Source organism: Durio zibethinus, chromosome 1, assembly GCF_047325235.1.
Source record: "Durio zibethinus cultivar Kanyao isolate XHJ-2024 chromosome 1, ASM4732523v1, whole genome shotgun sequence".
In the NCBI taxonomy this organism is placed as follows: Eukaryota; Viridiplantae; Streptophyta; class Magnoliopsida; order Malvales; family Malvaceae; genus Durio; species Durio zibethinus.
The window spans coordinates 11,196,310-11,223,891 of NC_143162.1; the positions used below are offsets into that span (position 1 = coordinate 11,196,310).

The 27,582-nt window shown below is 33.2% G+C and overlaps 1 protein-coding gene and 1 pseudogene across 2 annotated transcripts; both read left to right on the forward strand.

Moving 5' to 3' along the window:
- Positions 1–1,312: 1,312 nt before the first annotated feature.
- Positions 1,313–4,213, forward strand: LOC111312127 (DNA gyrase subunit B, chloroplastic/mitochondrial-like). The gene is made up of 5 exons (XM_089743758.1): positions 1,313–1,434; positions 1,776–1,917; positions 2,031–2,111; positions 2,195–2,308; positions 4,106–4,213. The coding sequence occupies exons 1-5, from the start codon at positions 1,313–1,315 to the stop codon at positions 4,211–4,213; spliced, it is 567 nt and encodes a 188-aa protein (XP_089599884.1).
- LOC149520352 (DNA gyrase subunit B, chloroplastic/mitochondrial-like) lies at positions 1,800–15,112 on the forward strand (annotated as a pseudogene). The gene is made up of 17 exons (XR_016327703.1): positions 1,800–1,937; positions 2,031–2,111; positions 2,195–2,355; positions 2,728–2,783; positions 4,106–4,174; positions 4,598–4,782; positions 5,552–5,702; positions 5,790–5,866; positions 6,158–6,268; positions 7,588–7,658; positions 8,023–8,164; positions 8,670–8,768; positions 9,818–9,946; positions 10,094–10,279; positions 12,031–12,097; positions 12,971–13,074; positions 14,957–15,112. The product of XR_016327703.1 is annotated as a DNA gyrase subunit B, chloroplastic/mitochondrial-like (transcript).
- Positions 15,113–27,582: the final 12,470 nt, after the last annotated feature.

Here is a 27,582-nt window from a genome sequence, read left to right on the forward strand (position 1 = left end):
ACAAAAAGCATATAGAATTCGAATTTTTAGGTTGCTAGTTATACTCCATTGTTGCATGTTGCATTTGGTTTACTATTGCATGTTTAAAGTCTCATATTTAGTTTTTTTTGGGTTAATGCATTGCAATTTATCTTTATTATCTTGTTTTGCATATGTTATTTTCGTTTAATGAGTTCAAGTAGTTAATTTAGTTGTTATTAGTTAATTTTTTGGTTTTCATTCATTGAATATAATAAAAGCTATCCAATTTCAGTGCCTAATTCACTCTTTTTTTTTTTTTTTTTTTTTTCAAATTTCGTGAAAATGAATCTTATTTATTTTTTTATTACTTAACATGATTTTGTGCACTTGTAGATTAATACTATCATTTAACCTATATATGCTATATCCAATTTAAATCATACAAAGTTTATTTCTATCCTTATTTTTTTAAATATATACTATATTTAAAATTTAAATAGATTTTTTAAGATATTTACGACATTTAAAATTTAAATAGTTAAAAATTATCTATACATGAAAATTCTGATCCAAAAATTATTCTGTACTTTTTAATCCTGTAAATGATATATGTTACATCATTATTTCATTTTTAATTTGCAAATTTTTGTTTAAAGCTATATTTCTTTTATTTTTTGCTCTTTAACTAGTATTTTTTAGTACTGTACACCTATTTTTAGTAAAATTATCAAATTCATATTTCAAAAAAAGTAACCATTAACTCTTTTTTTTGTTTTTTAATTTCAATATTAATGTTGCACGTTGCGATAATCTTATATGTGGAGAGACATATCCATGCTCTCAAATACAATTTTATGTTATATAGTTTTATCTCAATTTTTTCTATATTCTTTAATAAATTATAATAATTTTTATTAACTTAAAAATATTATTTTTACTTTCATTCATTTTTTTTTGTCGCTTACAATATAATCATATTATATTTAAATATATAAAATTAATCCGTGCATGTTACAAACCAGTTTATACTTTGAAATAAAAACATTTAATCTCTGGTTGCGGACCGCACACTAGTAAAGGATAAAAAAATGGGTTTTACACGGTAATGAAAGAACCACAAGCCCATAAGGTCCATTTCAAAAACAAAAAAAAAAAAAGGCAAAAGAAAGCCGTAGGGTGTTTTATGGCAGAGTTTAACAGGGAGGAAGGCAGGCAAAACTAAAAGGAAAGAACTTAAATAAAGAGCGAAATGGTGGGATGGTTTTAGAATTAAAACACAAAACGCAGAGTAAAAGGTTGAAGAAAAGACAGACAGAGAGAAACCCTCTAGAACCCTAAAGCCTGCTTTTTGATGGCGCTTCTTCAGCTATATCCTTATCTTCGTCTTATGGCATCTCGCTCTCGTTTCTTTCTGCATTCTCCTTTTCACTCTCTCGCTTCGTTTCCTCGTTACTCTCTCTTTTTCAAGCCCAGGTTTTCTTCATTTCTCCCTCGTTTCACCTTTTTTTCTTTTTTCTTTTTGTTACTTCTTGGGAAAATAAAGGGAAGTTGGGTCTTCAAAAGTAGAAAACAGAATGGGTATTTTGAATTTTGTTCAGTTATTACTTTAAATACTTATAATAGCCAAAAGGGTTGTCTCTTTTGCTCTGTTTGATTAAAAAAGTTTTTTCCCCGTATTTCTGGGGTTTACTGATGATGAAAAGAAATCAGTTTTTCATTTTTTTTTTTGTTTGAATGCTCAATGTGGGTTTTGTTTTTAAGGTTTTTCATTTTCTATATAGTCCCTTTGTCAAATTGGGTTGCTGGTCTTGTAGGACAAACTTTGCATTGAGGAGCATTTGCAGGTTTCCGGTTCAAAATGTAGTTACTCCAATGGCATTTATGTCATCTAACATCACAGCTGAAGCTTTCCAGGGAAGAAAAAGCTCCAAAGCTTATAACTCTAAGCAAATTCAGGTATTTTTGCCAAAAAAAAAGTACTCTTTTTAATATGTTCTTTAATTTGATGTTGATGCTGTCTTCACTTTATTGTGGTTTTGGTACTAAAGAATGTCTTGAAATATCTGTAGGTTCTGGAAGGGTTGGACCCCGTTAGAAAAAGACCCGGAATGTATATTGGAAGCACAGGACCTCGTGGTTTGCACCATTTGGTAATTTTTTTTTCATTTTTTGAGTTTTAGCAATTTTGATGGTACAATTCATTAAGATGTTTGCCTTTTCTCATTTCTATTAGGTATACGAGATATTGGATAATGCTGTTGATGAGGCACAAGCAGGTTTTGCAACACAAATAGATGTTATTTTACTTTCAGATGGTTTTGTGAGCATAACTGATAATGGGCGAGGGGCATGCAACTTCTTCTATTATTTTACTGCTACAAATGATGTTATGTAGTATGCATTTGTTCTCAAACGTGAATTGAAATTCTAACCTGTGAATTTAACTTTAATGTGCAGTTGTTTTATCCAATACCTTGTTTTCTCTGTGGAAGCATAATAACCCTTTTTATAGCCAATATGTGTAGATCACTAACTAATGCTCAGTACATTATCTTGAGAGGTCATTTACATGAACCTGCTATAAGAACTTGCGTGTCATAATTTTGGTACATATGATCTAAATTTTCTCATTGGTCATAATGTGTTTGAGGTGCAGACTATTTTCTTTTACTTCAAAATTTCCTGGTTGAGAACTATCTGTTATTTCTGCAAGCTATTAATGTGTTTTCCTACTGTTTTTCACTTTGTTGCACTTATTATTTGCAGATTCCAACTGACTTGCATCTGTCACAAAGAAATCTGCCTTGGAAACAGTGTTGACGGTAATAAAGCATAAATGATCCCATATCCGTTTTGAATTTTTATATTGAGGTCAAAAGAAATCTTCAAGAAAGTTACTTGAATAAATAAAACACTCTCCTTGTTTGTCCTGTAATTTTTTATGTGAAGTTTGATCTCTTGGCTAGGTCTTGAACATCTGATTTCAATGAATTTTGACTTAGGATGCTTTGAAGGAGGATGTGCTATCTTTTTTTGCTTTCTCGGAGTTGGCTTATTCTTGTAGTTCTCCATTTCTGCCTGATTGTATAACCCTTCTGATCCATTTTCATGGCTTTGAGACCCTCACCTTATTAAAAAAAAAAAAGAAGAATTATCTATACAGTTGGAAAGGTACATGGTATATTTGCTAAAGGAATTGTGAGAAATTCCCATTCTGAAGGGTTTTCAAGAAATTCTTTGCTTTTAGAAAATGCTCATGAATTATGAAACTATAATACTTCTAATCTTGATGGTTACTTTAAGTGGTGGAAATATGAGTTAATTTATGCTGAAACTTCTTAGTTTACAGTAGAACACAGCTTCTTAACTATGTTACTATGTAATACAGTTGTAAAAGTACATGGTATATTTGCTAAGGGAAATGTGAGAAATTCCCATTCTGAAGGGTTTTCTTGACATTCTTTACTTTTAGAAAATGCTCATGAATTTTGAAACTATAATACTTCTAATCTTGATGGTTACTTTAACTGGTGGGAATATGAGTTAGTTTATGCTGAAACTTCTTAGTTTACATTAGAACACCGCTTCTTAACTATGTTACTATGTAAAGTACTAAGTAAACTGCCTATATGTCTTGCTAATGCATTTATTTCCTTTTTTCTTTTTTTTAATGGAGAAATGTAAACCAAATGATGAAATTGTGCAACAGTTTCTACACCTCTTTCACAAAAATTAAGGTGTATATTCTCAATATTATGTAGAGTATGGATATATTTTAATTGGTCTAAAAGGTGATCAATAATGCATGTCTAAATTCCTATAGTAAACATAAACCTTATACAGTCGTGTTTGCCTTGATGAGAATAATAGTTCTTAGTATAGTTGGTTTTTGACAAAAAAAAATCATTTTCAATTTGGAATAGTGGAAGGCATCTTTTAGATTAGGAATTAGTAAAAATTGTACAGGCTTGGGAAAATTAAAAGAGATGAGACGAGCCAAAAGTCATATTTATAATGAACCACTAGGAGTTACCATCAAAACTATAGAAAATACATAGATTTGAGTAGTTATTAGTTCGTTGATTCTTTTCTTTTATAAAATAGATTTATTCCATGCTAGTTACATATCCATCTTATTCTGCAGGTCTTACACGCAGGTGGCAAGTTTGGTGGTTCAAGTAGTGGTTACAGTGTCTCTGGTGGCTTGAATGGTGTAGGTTTATCTGTTGTCAATGCCTTATCTAAGTTGTGAATTATTCTAAATTTTAAAAAATTTTATTTAGTTTTTTTGTTGTCTGTATCAGTTGTTAAGGGTGGGCCAGGCCTAGGCACTCATCTAAGTGCTCAAATGAGTTGGGTTCTAGAAAATGCCTCAAGCACTAAAAAGGAAAAAAAAAAAAATAGAGAACCTGGCAATCTAAAATGTGACACGATGACACGACATGAAAATGATACAAAAAAAAAAAAAAAACGATAGTGACACGGTTTAAAATTTTAACAAAAACCATATATGGGTTTAACAAAACCAAAAAATGTATTTTGTGTCGACCTGAATTGTTACACGCAATTTTCGTGTAAAACACGATACAATACACTAATCGTTAGTATTTTATATGACACATACTCGAATTGTCAGGTCTACTGAAGGTACTTACTTTTGGTGGCAAGCAGAGCAACTCCAATTGACATGATGCTTGACGCAAAACCCTTGTTGAGCCGACAACATCCTCGTGTGAAGTTTACAGATATGGTGCTCATATGGGGGCGTTGTTCTCTGATGTTATTCTCCCTTCTATAACAATGAAATCCATCAAAATTTTGGTGAAGATTAGAGGACACTTCTCCTTATTGTCTTATCACTGCCTTGAATTATTGTTTTCTGCCACCTTGAAGTGATGAGAGACTGGTAACTGGGTCTGTCCAATAAATCATAGGATCTATTCCTTTTTTTTTTTTTTGGTTTCATTTTCATTCTTTGAGTCTTTTTGTCCTTCTCTAATGTAACTGGCTTTATGGTTGAATAATTGTATGGTTAACTTTCTTTATGCCACTAGGTAATCTACACACATGGCTATACCATAATGTGTCTTTATCATACGGGATATAGATTTCTTCTCTAATATATTTATTTACTTACAAAATTGAACTAATGTTTACTCAAATGAGTGCCTTTTAGAACCTAGTGCTCAAAGTGATCCTAGGACTTAGTGCCTCAACTGTACCTTTGCCTTTGACTAACTTGTTTTCATTTGGGCCTCTAGGCTATGGTTCATCGACTCACCCTTTCTCTCTTAATTTATTCTTAATTTGTTAATTCATTGATTAAAAAATTTTTTTGTTACATCCTATGTCCTCGAAGATAAAATGTACTCTACTCAGGTTATGATAAAATGTAGTTTACACTTCATTTGCATTGATATTGTATGCAAAAATCTTAATTGAAAACATCAGTGGTTGAACTCTAGGGAGCATAAATGTTAATGGGATGATATTTTGTTATGGTGACAATGCTTTCTCATTAAATGTTAAATTAAGGTTTTGCAGTAATTGATTATCACTAAGTGTAAGTTGACCATCTCTTTGTTTGCAGGCATTAGAAGTCACTGTCTGGAGGGATGGAATGGAATACCCGCAAAAATATTCACGTGGGATGCCTATAATGACGCTAACACGTCATGTGGTTTCAACTGAATCAAAGGATCATCGGGGGACAAGCATCTGGTTTTGGCCTGACAGAAAAAGTATGCCTGGTTTTTGAGCTCTTATTTATTTCTGATATTCAGATTTTATGATTTAATATTTGCTTTGTTGTTTAACTAAACCCACAGTATTCACCACCGCAATTGAGTTCGACTACAACACACTTGCTGGAAGAATTAGAGAACTTGCTTTCCTGAACCCTAAGGTAAATTCTTAATATTTAGGTAGGTCATTGTGTTCTGATCAGTCCCTGTTTTACTTTCCATTGATTTTGATGTTGCATTACAATAGCCAATAAAAAAAGGGTATTTACTGTGTTCTGATCGGTCCCTGTTTTACTTTCCATTGATTTTGATGTTTCATTACAATAGCCAATTAAAAAAATGGGTATCATTATAGGAATGTTCTTGTCTATTTACTTTCTTCATGTAGGATAAATTTGGGACTATATCTTACTGGTGTTATAGCATTACTGTTTTTTAATTGATCTTTGCAGCTTACTATCACTCTTAAAAAAGAAGATGATGATCCAGTGAAGAGCTTTTATAATGAATATTTCTTCGCTGGTGGACTGATTGAATATGTGAAATGGCTAAATGCTGATAAGGTTTGTGTATTTGTTTTTTCCTGTCATCTCTCTTTCCTTTCCATTTGACTCTTCTTTATTTATGTATTGCTCCTTGCCCCTCCCTTTCCTCTCTCTTTTCATTTTCTTTGCTTTGATGCTAGTTTCCATCCTCGTCCTATAATATATGTAGATTTTCTAAGCTAATATATGTAAATAAGTGGATTCATGCTTGTGAATGAAAAAAAAAAAGAATAGAAGGGAAAAGATGTAATCAGAACTTACTTTTGCTAATTGTAGAAGGTTTTCATCCCTCTTCTACTAAAGAAATACAGTTATTAGTTATTGAACCTGAGTAATGGATTATAGGTTGAGGGTGAAGGTTCGCTCCATTGATTTTATAGAATGCTTAGAAATTTATTAAGAAAATTTTACAAATATGGAGGAGAAAAAGAAATAAACATATGAAGGAGAATAGACCTTTGGATTTATATCATTTACTATAACTTATGAGTCATCATGATAGAGGATGTCCAGACAAGGGTCTTTATATTCAGCAATTGTTTCGGTGTTAATAATGATTAATGTGTTTCAAGGTGTTCACTTATGTTAAAACCCAAAATGAAAGTCTATTTTGCACAATATTTTGTAGTATGTTTCTCAATTTTTAATGGCATAATACCGTACTAAAACTTGTATGCACAAAAGATTATTGATAGGTTTTCAACTTTGAGGCCATATGCGGCTTAATTCAGTCAATGCTTTTGTTATTAGTCCTAAATCATCTAAAACCATAGTTCTTAAAAGTATTACAACCATTGTAGGTTGTGAAATTTGCTAATACGCAGTCTAGAATGACCAGGTTACTTGGGCATTTATGCATCTATGCAAAAATCAACGTAATTTTTCATGATTGTGGTTTCTTGTGTAATTATTGTTACTGATACACTTATATTTTATTGAGTCTGGTGAGCAGTGCATATGGTATAAATGGATGTCCAGACTTTCAGCCCTAGTGGCTCAGTATCTGATGATAAAGTTATGAGTGAGATATATGATGGAAACATTGTATTCCTTGGCCTGCTTTTCTGTCCAAGATGGTATTTAACTAATGGTTGGAAAATTGAGCTTCTTTTTTTTTTCTTTCTTTTTGGATTGTTATCTGTTGCACAATTACCAATAAAATCAAAATTTGAGGTTCTGCAAAATCTAGATTTTTAGTGCTTTCTTTTGTTGAATCTGAACATATTGCATTATTGCAAATGTATTCTCTCTCTTACAATCTAAAATCTTGGATCTATCATATCTGAATTTTGCATTCTGATAATATTTGGTTGGCAACTGGTGGTTCTTTGATTCAGAAACCACTTCATGACGTGCTAGGTTTCAGCAGACAAATAGATGGAACAACAATTGATGTTGCTCTTCAGTGGTAAGCCACTAACCACTTTGTTTGGCATTCATATGAATTTTGTGAATTTTGTCTATTTCACGATAAAGAAATATTATGTATGCTGCCATTTATTTTAAGCAGCAGATTTGCTTTCTTCTTGGAAAAATTAGCAACGCCTGTCATTACTGAATTCATATCTTCCTTGCATTTATTCAGGAGTGTATTTGATGGAATCTATATATTCTTGCATTTAATAGTGCTTGGTTCATTGTATACATCAAGGATGTCAGTTTCAGAATGTGTTTAGTGTCTATAAATTTGTGTGATGTGCTACTGTGGTCTGTATCATTTCTTGAATAGTCCATGTGGTTTGGTTTGGTTTGGTTTATTTTTCTTCTACTAGGTGTTCAGATGCATATTCAGATACAATGTTGGGTTATGCCAATAGCATATGAACAATTGATGATGGCACACATATAGAAGGGGTTAAGGCTTCATTGACAAGAACTCTCAGTAACCTTGGGAAAAAATCTAAGATTATCAAGGTATTTCTATTCACTTTCTATTTGGAAGCTTTCTTTTTTCTTGGTGACCTACTGTTGTAATTTTTTTCTTTTGCTTCAGAGTAGTTTTCTTCTTTGCTTTGAGGAGTACCAACTAACTTGGATTATTTGTCCTCTTTATCAAGTAAAGATTTTCAATGATTGCATTTATTTTGAAAGATTGAACTGTGCTTGATTGAAATATTCTTGAAAAGCTTTACCTTAAAAACCTTTATCTGCACCTCTTCATGAGGAAGCACCATTATCCTGCTCCTTACCAAAAAGGTCTTTGAGTTTGAAACCTCTATTAAAGTGCTTTTAAGGTCTAAACAAACAGTAGTTAAATCGTTTTTTTTTTCCTAATAGTAAGTAAAGCACTTTGAATGCTTAATGTGTTTATTGATGTTGTTGATTCAAATTTAAAAATTATTTATATGTAGATAAATAAAATGTGGATTTAAAGTACTTGTGATGTATGCTGTTATGAATCATCTTATGTACCTTTCAGGATAAGGATATTAGCTTAAGTGGTGAACATGTAAGGGAGGGACTGACATGCATTGTTTCTGTCAAATTTCCAAATCCAGAATTTTAAGGACAAACAAAGGTATCATTTGTATATCATGATATCCATGGCATACCAGTGTTAAGAAGGCATGCACCTAGGCACTGCACCTTAGCAGTAGACAACAAAACCGCCTCAGACCCTTTTGGGTAGAGAAGGCAAAAAAACCCGAAACCGACGGGTTTTGACCTGACCCGACCTTTTAGGGTCGATTTTTTTTTTTTTTAAATCGGATATCGGGTCGGGTCGGGTGGCACAACAAAAAAATTTGGGGTCGGGTTTTAGGCAAACCCGACCCTACCCAATATATATATAAATTTTTTTTTTAATTATTTATTTAATGTTATATTGATTTTTATATATATATTTAATTTTATATTTATATTAAAAATAATATTTTATTAATTTTGAGTCGGATCGGGTTGGGTACAGTTTTATACAATATCGGGTCGGGGTTGGGTTCGTGTATAAAATTAATAAAAAAAATTTATCGGGTTGGGTCGGGTTTGGGCCGAGCAAAAACTTGCCCGTAAGGATCACTACTTTTGGGTGAGGTGCACTTGATCAGGTGCAGGCCTGGTGTGCCTAGGTGTGCTTTTCCGTAAGGATGTAGGTTGAAAAGAAAGCTTGCCTGATTGAAGTTCTCTTGCATTTCTTTTATTTTTATTTGTTTTTCATTAACTTTACCTTTAATAGTAAAAAAAGGTGACAATATCAAACTCTCTGCTTCTCAATGCTTGAGTGTTCAACAACAAACTTGGGACCATAAGGAAATGGCAGTGCATATTGGCCAAACAAAGAAAAACGAAATTTTGCATGTTATGTAGGATAAAAGTGGACCACTCTTAAGAGTTTATTAACAAAATTATATATCTTAAGCTTACTATTGTGCCTTAATTCACTAAGGCGAGTGCTTTTTTGTGCATTGCACTTCAGGCAATATAAGGGTTCTAGAGTGTGCCTTGCGCCCTTGACAACACTGCGGCATACTATTATTCTTGGTCATATTGATGCTCTTGATGGCTTGAATTAAATTCCTATCCTGCATTGCTGTTATGATGACTTCATGAATTTTCATTTATCGTTAAAAGACAAGATTGGGAAATCCTGAGGTGCGAAAAGTGGTTGATCAATCTGTCCAAGAGTTTCTTACCGAATATTTGGAGTTGCATCCAGATGTACTTGATTCAATCCTTTCCCAGTCACTAAATGCTTTCAAGGTACCTTTTGCATATCTTATAAAATTTCCTTTGACACAGTTATTGGTTCACTGAATCTAGTTACCTTATCCAAGGACTCTATATATCTACTGGCACTGACTGCATAACAGTGATAAGTTTTCCCCATGGCTGTTGCTTTGCTATCAGGCAGCTCTTGCAGCAAAGAGGGCAAGGGAATTAGTCCGACAGAAGAGTGTGTTGAAATCATCATCTCTTCCTGGAAAACTGGCTGATTGTTCATCCAGAAATCCAGAAGAATCTGATAAATTTTGCTTTGCTTCTCTCAAAAATTATTTGACTTACATGGTGAGAGAGCGGTTTGATCATAATGAGGTTTTTATGGGAATTTTCTTGTAAAGATATTCTATTAGTAGTTAAATTTCCCTCTTGATGTAATTGGCCTTCATCTCAAAATGTTGTTATTAGGATTCTGTTCATTATACTTATTAACAATTGCCAATGTGTGGATTGACTAGTGGTTTACTTTTGGTGTTTCATCTGGTTTCAATTCTTGGTGTTGCATTTTTATGATGGCTTTTTGCTGCGGTTACTTGATTAAGTAAAAAAATACCTATTGTTACTTTTCCAGTATTCAAGGCATAATATTCTTCAAACCATGGTATTCAGTTTGGTTTGTATATTTTAGGTTTCAGTTTAACATATTAAGAGCAGAGATATTCGGTACTGGTTTCAGCCTTGTAACTGAAAATCCGAAATATCTGAACCAAACCACATAGAATATAATAGGTAGGAGTATAAATGCAATGATAGGCTCTTCATTATCCTAACGTTACCTTGCTAGCATATCTTTTCAAGAAAATTGAGTAGAACTTTTAATTCTTGGTTACATGAATGACCAGAGTAACCTTTTTTTTTTCTTTTTTTATTTATTTATTTTTTATTAGAACTTTAATTGTACACCTTCATTTCAATCTTAGCAATATTTGTTTCCTTCTCTCTCCAGATTTGCTTTCTTCTTTCTTTGTCCAGCCTTCTATTCCCTTCTATAATTCTCATCTCTGGTCCATAAAAGCCACACCGTTTCTTTTAATCAAGCACTATTATGTGGTTTCTACTGATGGCAGATCGTGATACCTTTAACATTAGATTTGACTTTTGAGACTTAGTCTCAGAACTAAGGTTAGAGATTTAAATCTAAAACTAAAACTAGAGATTGTCAGATACGAGATTTTTTACCTTTAGGTGAATTTTGTAATTATTTATTTAAGAACGGTGATTTGCTAGAGATTATAGCTGCTCAATAATCATATCTGCAGTTGATGTGTGGAATGGAAAACCCAATAAACGAACCAAAAAACTGAGTAATTTGGTTTTGGATAATATTGGTTTTTCTTGTCATTCCGTTTGTTTCGGTTCTGTTAGAAATTTAAGAGGTTGCCACAGTTAATCGAACCGTATACTGCATTAGATACAGCTGTTGGGTGCAGATATGTGTCTAGACATCTAGCTTGTCAATTGTCTAAAGAGTAAGACATGGAGATACGACATAAAAGAGTCTAAAAGAAAGGATGACTGCAGCTACTCATTTTGTATTTACTTAAATATAATTATTTTGGTAGATATATGAGTTTTATTTTGTTTGAATATGAAAGCTATTTTCAATTTAGGTTATGATTGTAAATGGAAGTGGGTAGATCAATTATTGTTGTTAATATGTTGTAAAGTTGCCTATTCTGACGGAGCAGTTTGGAATTTCATGGTTGTGCACTTGTGACAAATTGGAAAGTCCAGGTGTTTCGGAATTGGGCCATTTTTACTTTGGTGGGCCCAAAAGCTTTTAAAAATTAAAACCAACCCAGCAATGTAAAGGAAAAATTCTGAAGGCTCAGCCTAGAGAAAAAGAATACCGACAAGCCTTGCAGGCTTAAGGCCTTAAGCTTTCACATGTTTAAAACACTATTTTCTTCTCTTGTTCACTTTAGAACACAAGAATATAGTCACTTTCACTTGTAATCATCACCTGAATTCAAGATAAACTTTGATAATCGACAAATAAAACTCATGTCCTATTGCACCCTTTTATGCCATATCATGTCTTGAGTTCTAGGCAATCAATGAGTTAGATGCTAGATACATACCCGCAATTGGCAGCTGTACCCAAGTCCAAGCAACATAATTCTGTTTCATGCGGTCAGTTTCATGCATTTGCATGCTAGAATACTAGGACATTTCAAGTTTTATATACAAGGTCAGATATAATTCTACTTATAAATTGCTTTTGACGCTTAAATTGTAAACCGTTTAGCATTATTTGCTTGTTAAAATGTTTGCTTTATACATCATTCTCTATGTGGTGCTCACAGTTTGGAAGATTAGTTGTTTCTAGCTTATATTGACAGCATTATTTCTAGAGTGTTATAATGTGAGCCCAGGTGTTCAATGACTTTGGAGATTTAAATTGCCTTATCTTATATCGAGATCACCAGTTCGGTTAGGTTGGGTCCCTCTTGGTGCCTTAGTGTTTTTGATTCTCCAGTTGTAAGATATGCCTACGTACACAAATATGGCATGTGTCTGTGTAGGGGTGTATGTCAACCATCCCACTTCACCCCATGATTAGGTCATGTGTTTAAAATTACAAAAAGTTACTGTGACACTTGCACTTAACATCCTACGTTTTATCTCATGTTTGCTTGGCCATGATTCATAAGCTGTCCTAGTGTGAATTGAATGGCCCACCTCAAAATAAGAATCTGCCTCATGCTCTGAGTCCCTATGTGTTTTAAATGCATTCTTATTTAACTGTGCTGATAACGAAGAGTTTTTTTTTTTTCCTTTTTTATTTCCTCGTGGACTAATGCTATATAGGTAAACAAGGTTTGTGATTTTTCATTGACAGAAAGCTAGTATCCTAGATTTAGAAATTAGTTGTTGGAGAACGGAAATATGCTAGTTGAGGATTAAGTTATATTTGACTTTATTTTATGTCTGTGGATTCTACATCATTAGTCTCTGTTGGTTTCAAAATAAATGATAATGCATTCTGATCTACCTACTTATGAGTGTCTAAAACTTATCTTTATGGTTATATGTATGCAGAAATTTTCATAGTTGAAGGAGACTCAGCTGGTGGAAGTGCAAAGCTGGGCCGTGATAGGTGCTTTCAGGTAATATTTTACTTCTCCATGGTAGTTGGGAAGAATGGATTCAACTTAGTTCACAAATAATTTCTTGAAACAGGCTCGATAATGCTTTAGATATTTTTGAATTTAGTTATGTTTGATTAAATGCATCAATTGATCAATTAGTAGGCTTTTCTTGCATAGAGTTGGTGGAATATTATTTTTACTTGCAGAAACTAGGATGTGAAAAACTAGAAATTTTTAAATGTCGCACTTTCTAAGCATGTAAAGAAAAAATGTGGTGGAGCAGGAAAACTTTGCACGTGAAATCAAAGAGTCATACATGTTGACAACAGGCTAGTCTCATGATGTTTATAGCAGTAGATGCTGTTGAACTGATGCCATCATAGGACTGGTTTTATTGTGAAAATGTTTTCTTCTGTCCGCTAAGTTTCTTAATCTGCTGTTCTAGTGTTTTAATACATTATTTAATGTTTACACTTTTGTGAAATTTATAATGGTGATAATGGTGACAATCACTTAAAATAGGACCAAATGCACTCAATTCTTATTCGGCATCAGGGTCTTGAACAACAGACAGTTGTGGCCTCTGTTGATAAAATTTGGCTTCCTTTCCTATTCTGATGGCCCCCTCCCTGCGATGGCTATCACTTCACCTTCAGGTGCCTCTGCCACCAATTCAATGATGTTGAAAAAACTGTTTCTCTTAAAGTTGGTCATAACGACTCTTTTGAGGAGGTTCATCATCAGCTGGTTTTGTTTTGCTTCAAAAATTTTGGCTAAGCCATTTCTAGTAGATAGAATCCCTATGCAACTTGCAACTTTAGGAGAGAGTACCTGTGTCAATGGATGAGGACATGGGATTTTTGTTTGACACACAATGGAGATTTTGAGTGCAGCAGAAGGAAGAGAGAGAAGTGATTAGAAGAAAATGAAAAGAAATATAATTGAAGAGAATGAGTAGGAAAGGAAAGAGAAGGGAGAGTGGTCTATTAATAAAAGAATGAGGGGAAGAGAGAAGGTTAGAGTTACTCCATATTTGTATCATAGAATAGGTGGGCTCAGTTTTGATGGTTTTTGTTTATTTGTTTCTTTTTGGGAATCTTTATTATTTTGGGCCTCAAAAGTAGATTGCCTGTGATATACAGAACCTATTCTTTTTATATGAGGTCTGCTAATTTAGCTAATAATCATACAAATAAAGGTGACTCTATTTCCATGCACCTTTTTTCTTCAAGGAGGATAAGTTATATTTACTATGGATTGCACCTGCCTACTTACATGATAACTGATATTTCATGGAAGTAGCCAAAATCATAAAGTAAATGGATCCAATTACATACACTCAGATTTGGAACTCATATTCCTGTACTGGAATTTTATGTTTGATGAGTCAGAGTCATACAGTCACATTCATATCTGACACCTGCACCTGAGTTTGATTAACATAGCTTAGAATCTTTCTTTATTACATTTTTTATGGTAGGCAAGAGCACAAATAAGCTATTACTGGCAAAGCAGACAATTGCCCATGACCATGTGTGTTTTCTTGAAAATTCTATAATTGCTTCTAATTGCTGCTAATGGTTCTATGATTAATATCCCTAATATCATAATGCAGCTGTAACACTTAATTTTTGTAAGTGTTGGTGATTAAATTGTGCTCTGTGATGCACGGGTATTGTAGACCTCTGTTCTGTGCACATTGGCATATGGCTTGTTCAACATGTTGGTCTTGCCGTAGTTGCATAATAGCTTACGATCAACTTTAATGGTGCAATGGTTCATTTATCTGCACCTATAGATTATTATTCAGGATATTTATCCTGGTCTTATTTGCTGTTGTTCTTATTAGAGTTGCATGTTACATATGTAGCATATTGAGTCTATAAATGTGTTGTTGCAGGCTATTCTCCCCTTGAGGGGTAAAATTTTGAACATTGAAAGGAGGGATGAGGCAGCAATGTACAAGAATGAAGAAATTCAAAATTTGATTCTTGCTATTGGACTTGGGGTGAAGGTACTTATTTGTTGTTACTTTGGGTAATTTCTTTTTTTAAAGCAAAAATGATAATATCATGTGGAAAAACGAAGAAATAAACTATGTAGAAAACTAAGAGTAAAACTGAATGTATATTGAAAACCTGTTCATAAAAAACTATACAAGCACCTTAGGTTTATATATGATTAACTAGTGGGTAAATTAGGAAACTAAATATTTTTAAAACTAATCCTATAATTGAGGGATTGTCTATCCTAATTTTTTGTTCTTAATTTTAGGGATACAAATACTTAATTCTAGAGATACTGTAGAAATTTGATTCTCCTACATTAGTGCTAATTCGATTATCCTACATTAATGCAGTTTGATTTCCAAATTTATTTTTGGAATATTTCTCATTTACTCTTCTAATTTAGTCAATTATTCTGATTGTCAAGTTTTTAAGGATTTGTTTCTATTTTAGAATAGAATAATTTTTCTTCCTTTTATTATTTATTATTTTCTGTTTTATGTAAGTTGTTTCCTAATAAGAAACTTCATTATTCATATTTATTTAGATGTACTCTTTCATTGTAGATGGAATAAGAAGAAATAATGACAATTGTTCTTTAAGTTTTCAACATGGTATCAGAGCAAGTCGGCCTGAACCATGAGACTATAACCACACAAGTTTTCGTTATGGCTAGTAAGAGTGAGAGCTCTTCTTCTGTAGAGGTATGGCATGAGGAAAGTCACAAAGTGGTGATGCTCCAAGAACCCTTCAAAATAAGTTTGCAACCTTTGGAATTAGTTTATTAGCACAAAAAGGTAATTTTCTAAATGGGGAAATACACAATCTTGGATTGTTGATTCGGGAGCATTAGATCATATCCTTATTCAACACATATAGACCTTGCTATGATAGTTCTGTTGTAAAAATTAATGATGGCTCCCTCTCAAAGGTGGCAGGAACCGGTTCTATTGTAGTTTTAAAAGACATAACACTTGACTTTGTCCTCCATATCTCTAATTTAAGCAGTAACCTACTTTCCATCAGTAAGCTTACGAATGATAGGTGTTGTGTCACTAGATTTTTTTTCAGCTTGTATGAATTTCAGGAATTGGGCTTGGGGTGGATTATTGGCAGTGTTATGATTTGTGTGGGGCTTTACCTTCTTCAAGATGATGCACTTGAGAGGCCACAAAATTCTTGTACAACCTTAGCCTCTAGTACTAGTAAGGATGACCTTATCATGTTATGGTATTATAGATTAAGACATCCAAATATTTCATACTTAAAAAAGGCTATTTCTCTCATTATTCAATAACATCTCTAAAGATTTTCAGAGTGAAATTTGTTAACTTTGCAAGCACACTTGAATTACCTACCCTAACCTTTCTTATAAATCATTTCAGCCTTTCTCAATGATTCATAGTGACATTTGGAGACTGTTAAGAGTTAACAGTATCACAGGTTCCAGGTGGTTTGTTACATTCATCGATGATCATACTCGACTCACTTGGGTGTTCCTTACGAAAGAACAATCTGAGGTTAGATAAATCTTTCAAAACTTCAATAGCATGGTACAAACCCAATTCCAAGTCAAAATCCAATTCTTAAAAGCTAACAATAGAAGGCAATATTTCAACTCTGTTTTGGGCCCTTACCTCACCAATCATGACATTATCCATCAAAACTCTTGCGTTGACACTCCACAACCAAATGGGGTTGCCAAACGTAAAAATAAACATTTGATAGAAGTGATCTGATCCCTCTTGTTGACTTTCAATGTGCCTAAATATTTTTGGGGAGAAGCTATCCTTATTGCAACCTATTTGGTTAACCGAATGCTTTTTCGAGTTCTTGGCTTTAAAACACCTTGTCAAACTCTCCTTGCTTTCTACCCACAAACTTAGTTGATCTTTTCCATTCCTATCAAACTCTTTGGCTGCATTGTCTTTGTTCATATTAGCTAACAAAATCGCAGCAAGCTTGATCCCAAGGCCTTAAAATGCATGTTCGTTGTTTATTTCCCAAACCAAAAAGGCTATGGGTGTTACTCACCCATCACAAAAAAATTTTATAGCTTTATAGATGTCACTTTCTTTAAGAATCTTCAATATTACAGCAAGAATGATATTCAGGGGGAGAATACTACTCAGGAATGTCAATTCTTAGCTGTTAACTTGCCAATTTCCCAACTAACCCCTTCAAAACCAGATTCCTAACCAGATTCACAACCAGCCCCTTTAAAACTAGAATCTCAACCAGCCCCTTCAAAACCAAATTCTTAACCTACCTAACCTATTAGTCATACAGATTCCAAAACCCAACTTGTTTAGACAACTCTTGACACTACAAACCCTAAGATTATGCAAGAAAAAAATAAAAGAATTGATAGTTTACTCAAGGAAGCATAAACCACATGAAGAAATAGACAACTGTGCACAGCCTAACACTAAAAATCAACTTGATCCGAGTTTTCAAGAACTTGAAACCAACACAGGTAATGTCCCTATTGAATCTGAAACTGAAACTTGTGAGCCAACTAGTGACCTTGACATTCTTATTGCATTAAAAAAATGTGTGAGATCATGCACCTAGTACACTATCTATAAGTACATCTCATATGACAGGTTAAATCCAAGCTTTTGAGCCTTTACTATTAACCTTGACAATGTGCAAATTCCAAAAAATATTTAGGAAACCCTTAATGAACCAAATTGGAAGGCATTAGTTCTTGAAAAAATCAAGGCATTAGAGTAAAATGGCACATGGGAAATTTCAAATTTGCCCAAAAGAAAAAACCTTGTTGGATGTAAGTGAATCTTCACAATAAAGCACAATGTAAATGGAAGTATAAACATGTTCAAAGCTAGACTTGTTGCAAAGGAGTTCACGTAATCCTATGAGATAAACTATAAGGAGACATTTGCTCCGGTAGCTAAATCAATTCAATTAGAGTTCTATTGTCACCAGTAGCTAGCTTGGATTGGCCTCTCTACCAACTTGATATTAAGAATGCATTCTTAAATGGTGACATGGAAGAGGATGTTTACATGGAAATTCCCCTTGGTTTCGAAAGACAACACAACATGGGCAAAATTTGCAAACTCCGAAAATGTTTGTATAGACTTAAACAGTCTCCTTGGGCTTGGTTTGAACGGTTGACCAAGGCAATGAAGATGTATGGATTCTTTTAATGTCAATCTGACTAATGAAGGAAAAAGAGTTATTCTTATTGTTTATATGGATTATATTATAATCATTGGAAACCACAAGTAAGGAATAGATGATTTGAAGAAATTTCCTACAAAGGAGTTTGAAATAAAGGAAATATTTTCTTAAGATAGAAGTGGCTCGGTTTAAGAATGGAATATCAATGTCTCAATAAAAGTATGTACTTGATCTACTAAAAGAAATCGGCATGATTGGATGCAAACTTGTCGATACACCCATGGACTCAATTAATAAAATTGGAAGTGAAAATGGAAGTTCTCTCACTGACAAAAGGTGATACCAAAGACTAGTTGGGAAGTTTATTTACCTCTCCCACATACAACTTGATATCGGGTTTACAGTAGTAGATACATGAATAATCCAACCAAGGAGCATATTAAGGCTGTTCATCGCATCCTATAGTACTTAAATAAGAGTTTTGGTGAAGGTCTATATTTTAAGAATTTAACAAATAGAGCAGTCGAGGTGTACACAAATGCTGATTGTGCTAGATCAGTGACAGATGGAAGGTTCACTATTGGATATACGCTTATGTTTGGAGAAATTTGGTCACTTGGAGAAGTAAAAACCAAGTTTTTTTTTATCTAGGAGCAATGCTAAGGTTGAGTTTAGAGTAATGTCCCATGGTATTTGTGAAGGAATTTGCCTGATGAGGTTACTTGAAGAATTAAAAGTTCAAACTGTGACATCTATGACATTGTTTTGTAACAATAAGGCTACTATAAGTATTGCCAAAAATCTTGTTTATCATGATAGGACCAAGCACATAGAGCTGGACTGACAATATAAAGGAAAAGATAGAAAATGGGTTGGTCAAATTGGCCTATATCCCTATAAGTTCACAAATTACAGATATTTTGACTAAAGCTCTTCATAGAAGCATTTTTGATGATTTGAAATCCAAGCTGAGTATGATTAACATTCATAACCCAGCTTGAAGAGGAGCGTAGAAATTTGATTCTTTTACATTATTGCAGATCCGATTCCTCTATATTAGTACAGCTTGATTTTTTAAATTTATTTTAGAAATATTTCTCATTTACTTTTTTGATTTACTCAACTATTATGATTGTCAAGTTTTTAAGGATTTGTTTCTATTCTAGAATAGAATTATTTTTCTTCATTTTATTATTTTTTATTTTCTATTTAATGTAAGTTGTTTCTTTATAAAGAACTTCACTTTCCTATTTATTTAGATGTACTCTTCCATTGTAGATGGAATATGAAGAAATAAAGATAATTGTTCTTTAAGTTTTCAATAGATGCAAATATAAATATATAGATTATAAGATTACAAGCAACTATAAATAAGTGTTTTCCTACACTCCCCCTCAAGCTGGTTAATATGTGTTTTTCATTCTGAACTTGGAAATAATTTCTTGAAATGTTGAATTGTTGAGACCTTTAGTCAATGCATCTTCAAGTTGACCCTTGTTTGATACATACGGTGTACAAATCAACCCACTATCTAGTTTTTCCTTTATGAAATGTTGGTCTACTTTAATGTGTTTTATTTTGTCATGTTGCAGAGGATTGTGTGCAATGCTTATTGCAGACTTGTTATCATAGTAGAGTCTCATTGGTCTATCTCACTTGATTTTCAAGTCTTTTAGGATAATGTTTAATTATAATAGTTCACAAATTCCTTGAGCTATTGTTTAGAACTCTACATCAACACTTGATCTTGCCACCACATTCTATTTTTTGTTCCTCTAAATCACAAAGATTACCACTTAGGAAAGTGTAGTAGCCCAAGGTAGATTTTTAATCAGTTATTGAACTTGCATAATCCACATCTGTATGTGCCTTTATAACCAACCTTGAATTTTTTTTAAATAAGATACCTCTCTTAGGATTGGCCTTCAAATAGTGCAATACATTATAGGCAGCCTGTAGGTGCACTTTTTTAGAATTATGCATAAATTGACTTATCACACTTAGAGCATATGCTATATCAAGTCCCAAAACTGATTCTATAATTAAAAGATTGTCTATCATAATTTTTTGTGCTTAATTATAGGGATACAAACACTTAATTCTAGAGATACAAATATAAATATACAGATTTCAATATTACAATTAGTTGTAAATAAGTGTGTTTCCACATATCATGTATTGTATCTTTTTTATTCCAGGTGGAGCATTTAAAAAAAAAAAAAACTACGGTATCATAAGATCATCGTCTTAACAGATGCCGATGTAGATAGTGCTCATATCCGAACTCTGCTGCTGACATTTTTCTACAAATATCAGGTAGACAGTGGTAAAAAGTGTCTCATGTTTGTGGCTACAAAGAATAAAAAAATTGATATATTATGTTCTCAGCAGAAAGCCTTATTTGATGAAGGTTGCATTTATGTTGGTGTTCCACCCCTTTACAAGGTTTGTTGTTAGCTACATTGGATTCAGAGAAACTAATTTAACCAATAGCATGCTTATATCTTTTTCTCTCCCAGTTTGCTACAATTATCAGGTTGAAAGGGGAAAACAAGTACACTATTGTTATGATGATGCAGACCTTAAAAAGGTCCAGAGTTCGTTCCCTCAGAGTGCATCATACAACATTTAAAGATTCAAAGGCAAGGGCAAAAGCTCTCTCCTTCTCTCTCTTCCCCTTTTTCCTAGCTGGATATTTACAATTGACTGTTGGGAGGTTAAGCAAGATAATTTACATTCTGTTATATGATACATGCTGTGGAAACTGAATGTATATTGAAAAACTACTTATTTCTAATTATACAAGAATCTTAGGTTTATATACAACTAACTAGGGGTTAAACTAGGAAACTAAATCTTCCTTAATTCTAGGGATACAAACACTTAATTCTAGAGATACAAATATAAATATACAGATTACAAGATTACAACCAGCTGTAAAAAAGTGCTTTCCCACACTCCCCCTCAAGCTGGTGAATAGGTGTTTTTCATTCCCAGCTTGGAAATAATTTCTTTAAATGTTGCACTGCTGAGACCTTTAGTCAACACATCTGCAAGTTGACCCTTGGTTGATACATAAGGTGTACAAATCAACCCACTATCTAGTTTTTCCTTTATGAAATACCGGTCTACTTAAATGTGTTTTGTTCTGTCATATTGCACAGGATTGTGTGCAATGCTTATCGTAGACTTGTTATCACAGTAGAGTCTCATTGGTCCATCCCACTTGATCTTCAAGTCTTCTAGGATAATCTTTAACCATAGTAGTTCACAAATTCCTTGAGCCATTGCTCTGAACTCTGCTTCAGCACTTGATCTTACCACCACATTCTATTTTTTACTCCTCTAAGTCATAAGATTACGACATAAAAAAGTGCAGTAGCCTGAGGTAGATCTTCTATTAGTTACTGAACCTGCATAATCAGCATCTGTATATGCTTCTAGAACTAACCTCGAATCTCTTTTGAATAAGATACCTCTTTCAAGATTGGCCTTCAAATAGTGCAATATACGATAGACAGCCTGTAGGTGCACTTCTTTAGGACTATGCATAAATTGACTTACCACACTCACAGCATATGCTATATCAGGTCTAGTATGTGAGAGATAAATGAGTCTTCCAACTAATCTTTGGTACATCTCTCTATTTACAGTAGCATCTTTATTAGCTTCTCCAATTTTATGATTAGGATCTATAGGGGTATTTGTAGGTTTACATGCAAGCTTCCCAGTTTCCTTCAGAAGATCCATCACATATTTCTGTTGTGAGATAAAAATACCATGTCGTGAGTGAGCTACTTCAATTCCTAGGAAGTACTTCAATCTCCCTAGCTCTTTTATCTCAAATTCTCTAGCCAAACACTGTTTTAGAGATTCTCTCTCTTTTTCATCATCTCCAGTTACAATTATATCATCAACATACACTAATAGAACTGTGACTCTCCCTGAATCAGAGTGCTTGATAAATAATGTGTGATCTCCTTGACTCTGTTTATATCCCATTGCTAGCATCACTTTGGCAAATCTCCCGAACCAAGCTCTAGGAGACTGTTTAAGGCCATATAAAGCCTTTTTTAACCTGCATACTTTGTTTGCTTCTAGATGACCTTCAAATCCCGGTGGAACCTTTATACATATTTCTTCTTCCAAATCACCATGTAAAAAAGCATTCTTTACATCAAATTGTTGAAGCTGCCAATTGTAATTTGCAGCTAATGATAACAAAATCCTAACTGTATTCATCTTGGCAACTGGAGCAAAGGTTTCCTGGTAATCCACTCCATAGGTCTGAGTGTAGCCTTTAGCCACTAACCTGGCTTTATACCTTTCAACAGTACCATCTGCCTTATATTTTACAGTGAAAACCCATTTACACCCCACTGGATTTTTTCCTTTAGGCAATTTTACCAGTTCTCATGTCTGATTTTTCTCTAAGGCCTCTATTTTTATTTTCATGACTTGCCTCCATTTTTCACTGGATAATGTAGTTGAAACAGAAATAGTGTTTAGGCTCACAAAAAAATTTTTGTGGGATGGTGAGAATTTTTCAAATGACACAAAATTAGATATTGGGTATAGTGGATGCTTGGTACATTCTCTGGTTCCTTTCCTAATGGCAATAGGTAAATCATAATCACTAGTTATAGTTTTAGGAGATTCATGCTCATTTTGAGAAACAGAGTCAAAAACTGTAGTTACCTCATTTCCAGAGTTAGGATCAGGTTCTTGGACTAGCACTGGTTCAGGATCTGAAACTTTTCTTCTTGAGTACACCTGTAATTCCTTCATAGAATCAAGAACAATATTATCTTTTGTCACATCTTTCTTATTTGGAATGGGTTCAGACTCAAATTCAATGTTTGACTTGGGCTCAGCAGAAACAGGTTTCGACTCATAAGAATTAATGGGTGTAAATGTTGAAGAAGGGGGCAAATCAAACAAAAAGAAGTCTTTATCCTTATCTTCCATGAATGAAGTCTCCCCCTGAAGATAAGGTTGAGTAAAAAATAGTTTATTTTCTTCAAAAGTGACATCTGCAGACACATAAAATTTTTTGGTAGAAGGATGATAGCACTTATATCCTTTTTGAGTTGAAGAATACCCCACAAAAATATACTTAATCGCTCTTGGATCCAACTTTTCCCTGTTATGACTGTGAACATGAACAAATGATGTACAACCAAATATCCTAGGTGTGAGATTGTTTGTGGTATTAAGGTTGGGATAAAATTGTGAAAGTAGTTTCATAGGAGTTTTAAATCCCAAAACTCTTGAAGGTAACCTATTTATAATGTGTGTGGCAGTAAGAATAGCTTTCCCCCAATAAGATTTAGGTACATTTGCTTGAAAAAGAAAGGCTCTGGTTGTGGCTAATAAATGACTGTTTTTTCTCTCTGCCACTCCATTCTGCTGTGGAGTATTAACACAAGATGACTCATGAATAATCTTTTTTTTTTTGGAAATAGGTGGATAGACTCTGGTTGAAGTAGTCTTTTGCATTATCAGACCTAAATCTCTTGATTCTTACTCCAAATTGATTTTGGATCATGTTTTGAAAGCTTAAAAATATACTATTTACATCTGATTTGGATTTAAGTAAAAAAACCCAAGAGACCCTAGTACAATCATCTATGAATGAAATAAACCATCTCGCACTAGAAATATTAAGAATTGTAGAAGGACCCCAAATGTCACTATGAATCAAGTAAAAAAGAGTAGAACTTTTTTTGTTACTGATTGAAAAAGACACACGTCTATGTTTTGCAAATTCGCAAATATCACAATGAAAATCTTCAACATTTAATTCTTTGAACAAAGAAGGAAACATGTTTCTTAAGGTTCCAAAAGAAGGATGTCCAAGACGAAAATGATAAAGCCAGATTTTGTCTTTATTGGAAGATTTTTCAGAAAGAAATGACAAAGGTAAACTATTTTTGATACTACTTGTGTTATTTGATGTCTCAAGATAGTATAGTCCATCCTTCTCCTTAGCAAGTCCAATCATCTTCCCCGAACTCTGGTCTTGAAATTCACAATAAGAGGGATAAAAAGTTACTTTGCAATTCATATATCTGGTAAGTTTTTGTATAGATATCATATTAGTAGACAATCTAGGAACATGAAGAACATTTTTGAGAACAAACGAGGGATTAACTTGAACATCTCCTAATCCTGCCACTGTGGTAAGTAAACCATCAGCAACACCAATTTTCTTATTACTAGGACACAGGTTATATGTACTAAACTTTTGTAGGGAATGTGTCATGTGGTCTGTGGCTCCTGAGTCAATGACCCAAGAACTCATAATAGGCTTAGCCGAGACATTTAATCCATGAGAACCGGAAGCTTTACCTGAACTAGAAACTTTACCCAAAGAACATACCATAGTAGGCTTTTCAAGGAATTTCAATAAGTTTCTCAGCTTTTCAATCTCTTCCCTGTTGAACTCTCCTTGTTTCTGAGATATCTGTAGTACTCCAGTGATTTTTCCAGTTAACATTTTCTCAAATTGGGTGATAGTGATATCTTTCTTTGAAAGGGTTCGGCAATGAAGGCCTAAACAGGATTCGACAATGAAGGCCTAAAAAAGTCGGCAATGAAGGCCTAAAAAAGTCAGCAATGAAGGCTGAAAATTTTTCTTCCCAAGAAGAGCCTAAAGCTCTGATACCATATGGAAACTGAATGTATATTGAAAAACTGCTTATTTCTAATTATACAAGAATCTTAGGTTTATATACAACTAACTAGGGGTTAAACTAGGAAACTAAATCTTCCTTAATTCTAGGGATACAAACACTTAATTCTAGAGATACAAATATAAATATACAAATTACAAGATTACAACCAGCTGTAAATAAGTGCTTTCCCACACATGCAAATGATATATTATCTCTTGTAACTTAGTTGTGTGCTCTCATATTTAATGACATCAAAGCAGTTTGGAAGTTTATTATGTTATTATACTGATGCATTTATTTTAGTTTTTGCATGTATAATACTGGAACATGCTCAAATTTACAATTGACTGTTAGATGCTGCACAACTATATTCTACATTCAGATTTATGATTCATGCAAAAGATGTATTGTTTCTTGTAATTTAATGTCTGTGCTCTCATTTGTAATAAAATCTATTTAGTTTGAAAATGTACTTTGATTAAAATGATGCATTTTATTTTTTATTTTTGCATAATGCATATATAATATCAGAATGTGCTCAAATATGCATGGTCTTTTGGACCTAATGCTTTTTCTTTTTTAGTCACTTTGTGATATATCTAGCATGGATACCTAAAAGAAAATCAGACTTAGATTGAGAATTGAGGGAAGATTTACAATTAGAGAATTTTCAAAGTGACAGTAATAGCCTGAAAAAAGCTGTAATACACTTATGGAATTTGACATGCGTTAATGGATCAACTAAATAGAAGCATAACAGTAGAACACATTTTATATACAAACAACTTATGGCTTCTAGCTCAACATGAAAGCAACTAGTGTAGGGTTCAATCAGGATTCCTTAAGCCTTGTATAGGAAGAGTAGTTTCCTACCAGGTGATTATTACAGAATATTTGTTGACATTCTAAAATTAGCAAGAAAATTTACACCATATCAGAAAAGATTTAAATTATAAAGAATAATTTCACACAAACACATCCCTTACATATATGCAGTTTTTATTAGAGCCTTTCTCACAAAATTTACTTTCAAGAGTAAGAATTCACTTGAGTTCTGGGACTTGGATGAAATTACCATCACCTTTTTTTTTATTTCCCTAATCATGGTTGTGTTCTGTATTCCAAAAATATGGAATATATAAGTTTTCATCCTTTTGCATTGGTTGTATAATTTAATTAGAATGTGAATGGTTGTAATGCAGGTTTGGGTGAGATGATGCCTGCTCAACTATGGGAAACAACAATGGATCCTGAGCGAAGGCTGCTGAAGCAATTAGTGGTTGAAGAAGCAGCCGAAGCAAATATATTGTTTTCATCCCTTATGGGTGCTCAGGTATGTAGATCTCTTGGTTTAAAGAGAATTACTTGGCTGAACCCAAAGCTGAGTCTAGTTAGTTTATGCAATCATTTTTAAGTAGTGACACCCAATAGGTTTGGAGTTTGAATCCTAGCATCTACTATTTTTTTCCTTATCTTTAGGCTACGGCCTTCTATATACTAAAAAAGAAAAAAGAGAATTATTTAGTTCAAGGTTTTTTTTTTTTTTTTGTGGTGTGTTTTAGGTGGATGTACGGAAGGAACTCGTCCAAAATTCTGCAAGCAAGATCAACCTTGATAAGCTGGACATTTGAGGGTGGTTTTGATGTACTGCATGCATGCATAGATCCAGGTATAAAATATTTGTTGTATTGGTAAAGCTGACTGGAAATTCATTAGTTAAGATTGATCTTCTATCCCATGGAAATTGCTCTTTTTTTCTTGGGTGTAAAAGGAAAGAATTAATTTAGGTGGGTTGGGGGGTTTTCCAATTTTGTATTTTCGAGATGTGTATAAATGTTGTATTTATAGATATTTAAGGCTCATATTAATCAGGAAAAGTTTAATGTTTGCAAATGTGGATTGCTTAGTTTCATTATTTTGCTGTTTGACTAGGTTACTGTTTTCCAATGAACAATATTTTGCTTGGACAATTCAAATGAATCAACAAAAGATATTTGGTGATAGATCATTGAATGCTTCTCCATTAATTGCTAAATGGGGTAATTTATCCTGCCTGATTCATGTAATTAGCAATGAAATAAGAATTTGATTGAATTCAAATGATGTGAAACAGTTGGAATCTTAGGATATAGAGAGGGTTTATGCGATAGAAAAAAGGCTTCTTTTCTTTTCTTTTCTTTTCTTTTTTTTTCAAAAGGGTGTTTGAAATAGACAATAAATAAACAAAGTGACCCCACTGAGGGAATATGCCATTACATTTTCGAATCCATCGTATTCATGCTTCTTGTTTTTAGAATTAAAGAAGAGGGAAAAGGAAGTCTAAAGTTGGAACAATGTTTGAAATTCTCATTTCTTCTTAATCTTCAAATTTATCAAGCATACAGCAATTGATTTTGAAAGGGGAAATATACTTGGTAATGTATCAACTTTTTCTTTTCCTTTTTTCTTTTTCCTTTGATATATTGGTATTTAGCAGTATCAATTTTCTTTATTTCTTTATTTATTTTTTTGGGTTTAAGGTAAGATTAACCTTGTCTTGTATACAATGTGATCGTATATGAAACCTCGACACCATGTTCATCAAATATCAATCAAAATTCACCACTAAATGATGATTTAAAATTACAAACACCAAAGCAGAAACATTCTTTTAGTAATAATCTAAAATTGATTATCACTTCCTATCAGCAGAATCA

Bases quoted from the DNA above. Each gene is read 5' to 3' on its own strand.
- LOC111312127 (XM_089743758.1), top strand. From the start codon at position 1,313: ATGGCGCTTCTTCAGCTATATCCTTATCTTCGTCTTATGGCATCTCGC. The intron at 1,435-1,775 runs GTTTTCTTCATT...CTGGTCTTGTAG, and splicing joins TCTCTCTTTTTCAAGCCCAG to GACAAACTTTGCATTGAGGA. The intron at 2,309-4,105 runs GCATGCAACTTC...CTTATTCTGCAG, and splicing joins TAACTGATAATGGGCGAGGG to GTCTTACACGCAGGTGGCAA.